At 57.8% G+C, this 7,234-nt stretch overlaps 1 protein-coding gene across 1 annotated transcript in view; it reads right to left on the reverse strand.

Annotated features, from left to right (window-relative positions):
• LOC140468555 (TCF3 fusion partner homolog) overlaps window positions 1-7,179 on the reverse strand; it is a 58,541-nt gene extending 51,362 nt beyond the window's left edge. The window contains exons 1-2 of the mRNA XM_072564645.1: window positions 6,474-7,179; window positions 6,170-6,240 (exon numbers count right to left, since the gene is read on the reverse strand). Of these exons, the coding sequence (XP_072420746.1) occupies window positions 6,170-6,240; window positions 6,474-6,752 (350 nt within the window). The 5' untranslated portion in view covers window positions 6,753-7,179. The remainder of the gene's footprint in view (window positions 1-6,169; window positions 6,241-6,473) is intronic.
• Between the last annotated feature and the right edge of the window lie 55 nt (window positions 7,180-7,234).

A 7,234-nucleotide genomic window follows, 5' to 3' on the forward strand; every position in this document is an offset into this window, starting at 1 on the left:
GGGGGGGGGGGGGGGGGGGGGGGTCAGGAGATACAAAGAACAGCCTCCAAGACTCGGCTGCAAAGGGACGACAGACCTGGCACCGGGAGAGCAGGAACCCTGGCTGATTTCCCCTCTCTCTCTCTCTCTCTCTAACCCAGGGATCACTGGGCAGTGATCAGGAGCAGGAACCCTGGCTGATTTCCCCCCTCTCTCTCTCTAACCCAGGGATCACTGGGCAGTGATCAGGAGCAGGAACCCTGGCTGATTTCCCCTCTCTCTCTCTCTCTCTCTAACCCAGGGATCACTGGGCAGTGATCAGGAGCAGGAACCCTGGCTGATTTCCCCTCTCTCTCTCTCTCTCTCTCTCTCTAACCCAGGGATCACTGGGCAGTGATCAGGAGCAGGAACCCTGGCTGATTTCCCCCCCTCTCTCTCTCTCTCTCTAACCCAGGGATCACTGGGCAGTGATCAGGAGCAGGAACCCTGGCTGATTTCCCCCCTCTCTCTCTCTAACCCAGGGATCACTGGGCAGTGATCAGGAGCAGGAACCCTGGCTGATTTCCCCCCTCTCTCTCTCTAACCCAGGGATCACTGGGCAGTGATCAGGAGCAGGAACCCTGGCTGATTTCCCCTCTCTCTCTCTCTCTCTCTAACCCAGGGATCACTGGGCAGTGATCAGGAGCAGGAACCCTGGCTGATTTACCCCCCCTCTCTCTCTCTCTAACCCAGGGATCACTGGGCAGTGATCAGGAGCAGGAACCCTGGCTGATTTCCCCTCTCTCTCTCTCTCTCTCTCTCTCTCTAACCCAGGGATCACTGGGCATTGATCAGGAGCAGGAACCCTGGCTGATTTCCCCTCTCTCTCTCTCTCTCTCTAACCCAGGGATCACTGGGCAGTGATCAGGAGCAGGAACCCTGGCTGATTTCCCCTCTCTCTCTCTCTCTCTCTAACCCAGGGATCACTGGGCAGTGATCAGGAGCAGGAACCCTGGCTGATTTACCCCCCCTCTCTCTCTCTCTAACCCAGGGATCACTGGGCAGTGATCAGGAGCAGGAACCCTGGCTGATTTCCCCTCTCTCTCTCTCTCTCTCTCTCTAACCCAGGGATCACTGGGCAGTGATCAGGAGCAGGAACCCTGGCTGATTTCCCCCCTCTCTCTCTCTGTAACCCAGGGATCACTGGACAGTGATCAGGAGCAGGAACCCTGGCTGATTTCCCCCCCCTCTCTCTCTCTAACCCAGGGATCACTGGGCAGTGATCAGGAGCAGGAACCCTGGCTGATTTCCCCCTCTCTCTCTCTCTCTAACCCAGGGATCACTGGGCAGTGATCAGGAGCAGGAACCCTGGCTGATTTCCCCTCTCTCTCTCTCTCTAACCCAGGGATCACTGGGCAGTGATCAGGAGCAGGAACCCTGGCTGATTTCCCCCCTCTCTCTCTCTAACCCAGGCATCACTGGGCAGTGATCAGGAGCAGGAACCCTGGCTGATTTCCCCCCCCCTCTCTCTCTAACCCAGGGATCACTGGGCAGTGATCAGGAGCAGGAACCCTGGCTGATTTCCCCCCCCCTCTCTCTCTAACCCAGGGATCACTGGGCAGTGATCAGGAGCAGGAACCCTGGCTGATTTCCCCTCTCTCTCTCTCTCTAACCCAGGGATCACTGGGCAGTGATCAGGAGCAGGAACCCTGGCTGATTTCCCCCCCCTCTCTCTCTCTCTAACCCAGGGATCACTGTCTGATTTCCCCCCTCTCTCTCTCCCCGTCTCTCTCTAACCCAGGGATCACTGGCTGATTTCCCCCCTCTCTCTCTCCCCGTCTCTCTCTAACCCAGGATCACTGGCTGATTTCCCCCCTCTCTCTCTCCCCGTCTCTCTCTAACCCAGGGATCACTGGCTGATTTCCCCCCTCTCTCTCTCCCCGTCTCTCTCTAACCCAGGGATCACTGGCTGATTTCCCCCCTCTCTCTCTCCCCGTCTCTCTCTAACCAGGGATCACTGGCTGATTTCCCCCCTCTCTCTCTCCCCGTCTCTCTCTAACCCAGGGATCACTGGCTGATTTCCCCCCCCTCTCTCCCCGTCTCTCTCTAACCCAGGGATTACTGGCTGATTTCCCCCCTCTCTCCCTCTCTAACCCAGGGATGACTGGTTGATTTCCCCCCCTCTCTCCCAGTCTCTCTCTAACCCAGGGATTACTGGCTGATTTTCCCCCCTCTCTCTCTCTCTAACCCAGGGATTACTGGCTGATTTCCCCCCCTCTCTCCCCGTCTCTCTCTAACCCAGGGATTACTGGCTGATTTCCCCCCTCTCTCCCTCTCTAACCCAGGGATGACTGGTTGATTTCCCCCCCTCTCTCCCAGTCTCTCTCTAACCCAGGGATTACTGGCTGATTTCCCCCCTCCCTCTCTCTCTAACCCAGGGATCACTGGCTGATTTCCCCCCCTCTCTCCCCGTCTCTCTCTAACCCAGGGATTACTGGCTGATTTCCCCCCTCTCTCCCTCTCTAACCCAGGGATCACTGGCTGATTTCCCCCCTCCCTCCCTCTCTAACCCAGGGATCACTGGCTGATTTCCCCCCCTCTCTCCCCCTCTCTCTAACCCAGGGATTACTGGCTGATTTCCCCCCTCTCTCTCTCTCTAACCCAGGGATAACTGGGCTGTGATCAGGAGCAGGAACCCTGGCTGATTTCCCCCCCCCTCTCTCTCTCTCTCTAACCCAGGGATCACTGGGCAGTGATCAGGAGCAGGAACCCTGGCTGATTTCCCCCCTCTCTCTCTCTCTAACCCAGGGATCACTGGCTGATTTCCCCCCTCGCTCTCTCTCTAACCCAGGTATTATTGGCTGATTTCCCCTCCTCCCTCTCTCTCTAACCCAGGCATTACTGGTTGATTTCCCCCCTCGCTCTCTCTCTAACCCAGGGATTATTGCCTGATTTCCCCCCTCTCTCTCTCTCTAACCCAGGGATCACTGGCTGATTTCCCCCCTCGCTCTCTCTCTAACCCAGGGATGACTGGCTGATTTCCCCCCTCCCTCTCTCTCTAACCTAGGGATTACTGGCTGATTTCCCCCCTCTCTCCCCCTCTCTCTCTAACCCAGGGATTACTGGCTGATTTCCCCCCCTCCCTCTCTCTCTAACCTAGGGATTACTGGCTGATTTCCCCCCTCCCTCTCTCTCTAACCCAGGGATTACTGGTTGATTTCCCCCCTCCCTCTCTCTCTACCCCAGGGATGACTGGCTGATTTCCCCCCCCTCTCTCCCCCGTCTCTCTCTACCCCAGGGATTACTGGCTGATTTCCCCCCCCTCTCTCCCCCGTCTCTCTCTAACCCAGGGATTACTGGTTGATTTCCCCCCTCCCTCCCTCTCTACCCCAGGGATTACTGGCTGATTTCCCCCCTCTCTCCCCCGTCTCTCTCTAACCCAGGGATTACTGGCTGATTTCCCCCCTCTCTCCCCCGTCTCTCTCTAACCCAGGGATCACTGGCTGATTTCCTCCCTCTCTCTCTAACCCAGGGATCACTGGCTGATTTCCTCCCTCTCTCTCTAACCCAGGGATCACTGGCTGATTTCCCCCCTCTCTCTCGAACCCAGGGATTATTGCCTGATTTCCCCCCTCTCTCTCTCTCTAACCCAGGGATCACTGGCTGATTTCCCCCCTCTCTCTCTAACCCAGGGATTACTGCCTGATTTCCCCCCTCCCTCTCTCCCCGTCTCTCTCTAACCCAGGGATCACTGGCTGATTTCCCCCCTCGCTCTCTCTCTAACCCAGGGATCACTGGCTGATTTCCCCCCTCTCTCTCTAACCCAGGGATTACTGCCTGATTTCCCCCCTCGCTCTCTCTCTAACCCAGGGATCACTGGCTGATTTCCCCCCTCTCTCTCTAACCCAGGGATTACTGCCTGATTTCCCCCCTCCCTCTCTCCCCGTCTCTCTCTAACCCAGGGATCACTGGCTGATTTCCCCCCTCCCTCTCTCTCTAACCCAGGGATCACTGGCTGATTTTCCCCCCTCTCTCCCCGTCTCTCTCTAACCCAGGGATTACTGGCTGATTTCCCCCCCCCCTCTCTCTCTAACCCAGGGATCACTGGGCAGTGATCAGGAGCAGGAACCCTGGCTGATTTCCCCCCCTCTCTCTCTCTCTCTCTAACCCAGGGATCACTGGGCAGTGATCAGGAGCAGGAACCCTGGCTGATTTCCCTCCCCCTCTCTCTCTCTCTAACCCAGGGATCACTGGGCAGTGATCAGGAGCAGGAACCCTGGCTGATTTCCCTCCCCCTCTCTCTCTCTCTAACCCAGGGATCACTGGGCAGTGATCAGGAGCAGGAACCCTGGCTGATTTCCCCTCTCTCTCTCTCTCTCTCTAACCCAGGGATCACTGGGCAGTGATCAGGAGCAGGAACCCTGGCTGATTTACCCCCCTCTCTCTCTCTCTCTCTCACCCAGGGATCACTGGGCAGTGATCAGGAGCAGGAACCCTGGCTGATTTCCCCTCTCTCTCTCTCTCTCTAACCCAGGGATCACTGGACAGTGATCAGGAGCAGGAACCCTGGCTGATTTCCCCTCTCTCTCTCTCTCTCTCTCTCTCACCCAGGGATCACTGGGCAGTGATCAGGAGCAGGAACCCTGGCTGATTTCCCCCCCCCTCTCTCTCTCTCTCTCTAACCCAGGGATCACTGGACAGTGATCAGGAGCAGGAACCCTGGCTGATATCCCCTCTCTCTCTCTCTCTAACCCAGGGATCACTGGGCAGTGATCAGGAGCAGGAACCCTGGCTGATTTCCCCCCTCTCTCTCTAACCCAGGGTCACTGGGCAGTGATCAGGAGCAGGAACCCTGGCTGATTTCCCCCCCCCCTCTCTCTCTCTCTAACCCAGGGATCACTGGGCAGTGATCAGGAGCAGGAACCCTGGCTGATTTCCCCCCTCCCCCTCTCTCTAACCCAGGGATTACTGGCTGATTTCCCCCCTCTCTCTCTCCCCGTCTCTCTCTAACCCAGGGATTACTGGCTGATTTCCCCCCTCTCTCCCTCTCTAACCCAGGGATTACTGGCTGATTTCCCCCCTCTCTCTCTCTCTAACCCAGAGATTACTGGCTGATTTCCCCCCTCTCTCCCCCTCTCTCTCTAACCCAGGGATTACTGGCTGATTTCCCCCCTCTCTCTCTAACCCAGGGATTACTGTCTGACTTCCCCCCTCTCTCTCTAACCCAGGGATTACTGGCTGATTTCCCCCCTCTCTTCCTCTCTCTCTCTCTAACCCTGGGATTACTGGCTGAATTCCCCCCTCTCTCTCTCTCTAGCCCAGGGATTACTGGCTGATTTCCTCCCTCTCTCTCTAGCCCAGGGATCACTGGCTGATTTCCCCCCTCTCTTCCTCTCTCTCTCTCTAACCCAGGGATTACTGACTGATTTCCCCCCTCCCTCTCTCTCTAACCCAGGGATCACTGGCTGATTTTCCCCCCTCTCTCCCCGTCTCTCTCTAACCCAGGGATTACTGGCTGATTTCCCCCCTCTCTCTCCCTCTCTCTCTAACCCAGGGATTATTGCCTGATTTCCCCCCCCTCTCTCCCTCTCTCTCTAACCCAGGGATCACTGGGCAGTGATCAGGAGCAGGAACCCTGGCTGATTTCCCCCCTCTCTCTCTCTCTCTAACCCAGGGATCACTGGGCAGTGATCAGGAGCAGGAACCCTGGCTGATTTCCCCTCTCTCTCTCTCTCTAACCCAGGGATCACTGGGCAGTGATCAGGAGCAGGAACCCTGGCTGATTTCGCCCCCCTCTCTCTCTCTCTCTAACCCAGGGATCACTGGGCAGTGATCAGGAGCAGGAACCCTGGCTGATTTCCCCCCCCATCTCTCTCTCTCTCTAACCCAGGGATCACTGGCTGATTTCCCCCCTCTCTCTCTAACCCAGGGATTATTGCCTGATTTCCCCCCTCTCTCTCTAACCCAGGGAACACTGGGCAGTGATCAGGAGCAGGAACCCTGGCTGATTTCCCCCCCCCATCTCTCTCTCTCTCTAACCCAGGGATCACTGGCTGATTTCCCCCCTCTCTCTCTAACCCAGGGATTATTGCCTGATTTCCCCCCCCTCTCTCTCTCTCTCTCTAACCCAGGGATCACTGGGCAGTGATCAGGAGCAGGAACCCTGGCTGATTTCCCCCCCCTCTCTCTCTCTAACCCAGCGATCACTGACCTTCGTTCTTGCTTCAATCTCTGAGTTATTTTTCCAACGCACTCCAAGCGGTTGAGCAACATCTCATTGACCTGCAATGGAAACGGGACAGTTTACAAACAGCACCGGAGTAAATCTGAATGTCCCTCTGTGTTCGTTTGACTCAGACATGTTCATGGACATTACACCCAGTGAAGGAACAGCCTGTTTCATACTGTCGCTCCTTTGCTGTCCTAGAGTATATCCATCTCCCTCCGACAGTGCCCTCAGTAATGGAGGTGGAGATTGGGAGAACAGGGCCGAAGCAGTGGAAATCCAACCTTACCAACTCAATCTCCTTGCAACGGCGCAGGAGGGCGTGGTATTTGGGGCGGTACGCCTCCCGGCGTCGCCGCAGCACCTGCTCCTCGTCTTCCTCCTCGTCGCCCTCCTCTTCCTCGTCCTGCACCTCCTCCTCCTCCCTGCCCCGACCCTCGTGCAGACCCGAGTCCGTGAACTCCACCTCCTGCTCCAGCTCGCTCGCCAAGATGTTGCCCCCGAAGAGTGGGGGGAGGGCCAGCTCCGAGCAGGGCCCCGGGAAGTCGTCGAAACCGACCGCCGCCATTCCGGGCGCCCTCCTCGCCAATGGGGGGCGCGCCCCCTCAGCTCCTGGGGGGGGGGGGGGGGGGGGGGGGGGGGGGCAATGGGGCTAGCGAAGGGTGACGGGAGCCCGCGTGCGGTGGGGCAGCGGCGGCAGACTTGTCGCCGTCACCCGGCTTGCCAATGGGAAGCCGGCTTCCGTCAGGAAGGGGCGGCCATCTTGGCGTGGTATTGACGTCACTCTGCGGTCAAGGGCTTGGGGGGTTGCGGGGGGGGGGCTCCTTCTCTCCCTATCCACACAAATCTCCTCCTTGGGGCTCGGCGGGTAAAGTAACGGTGAAGAAAAAAGAAAAGCAGTGGATTTAAAGCCGCTCCTGGGCCCTCATTGCTCAAAGGCCCCCTTGGTCAACCTTGGAGAGGTCAGAGGGCAAACCTCCTCCTCCTCCTCCCCCTCCCGCCCTGAGGAAAAAAAACCCTCCAGGACAAAATGGCGGCGGGGCCGAAGCA

The sequence above is a fragment of the Chiloscyllium punctatum genome, chromosome 47 (assembly GCF_047496795.1).
Source record: "Chiloscyllium punctatum isolate Juve2018m chromosome 47, sChiPun1.3, whole genome shotgun sequence".
Classification (NCBI taxonomy): domain Eukaryota; kingdom Metazoa; phylum Chordata; class Chondrichthyes; order Orectolobiformes; family Hemiscylliidae; genus Chiloscyllium; species Chiloscyllium punctatum.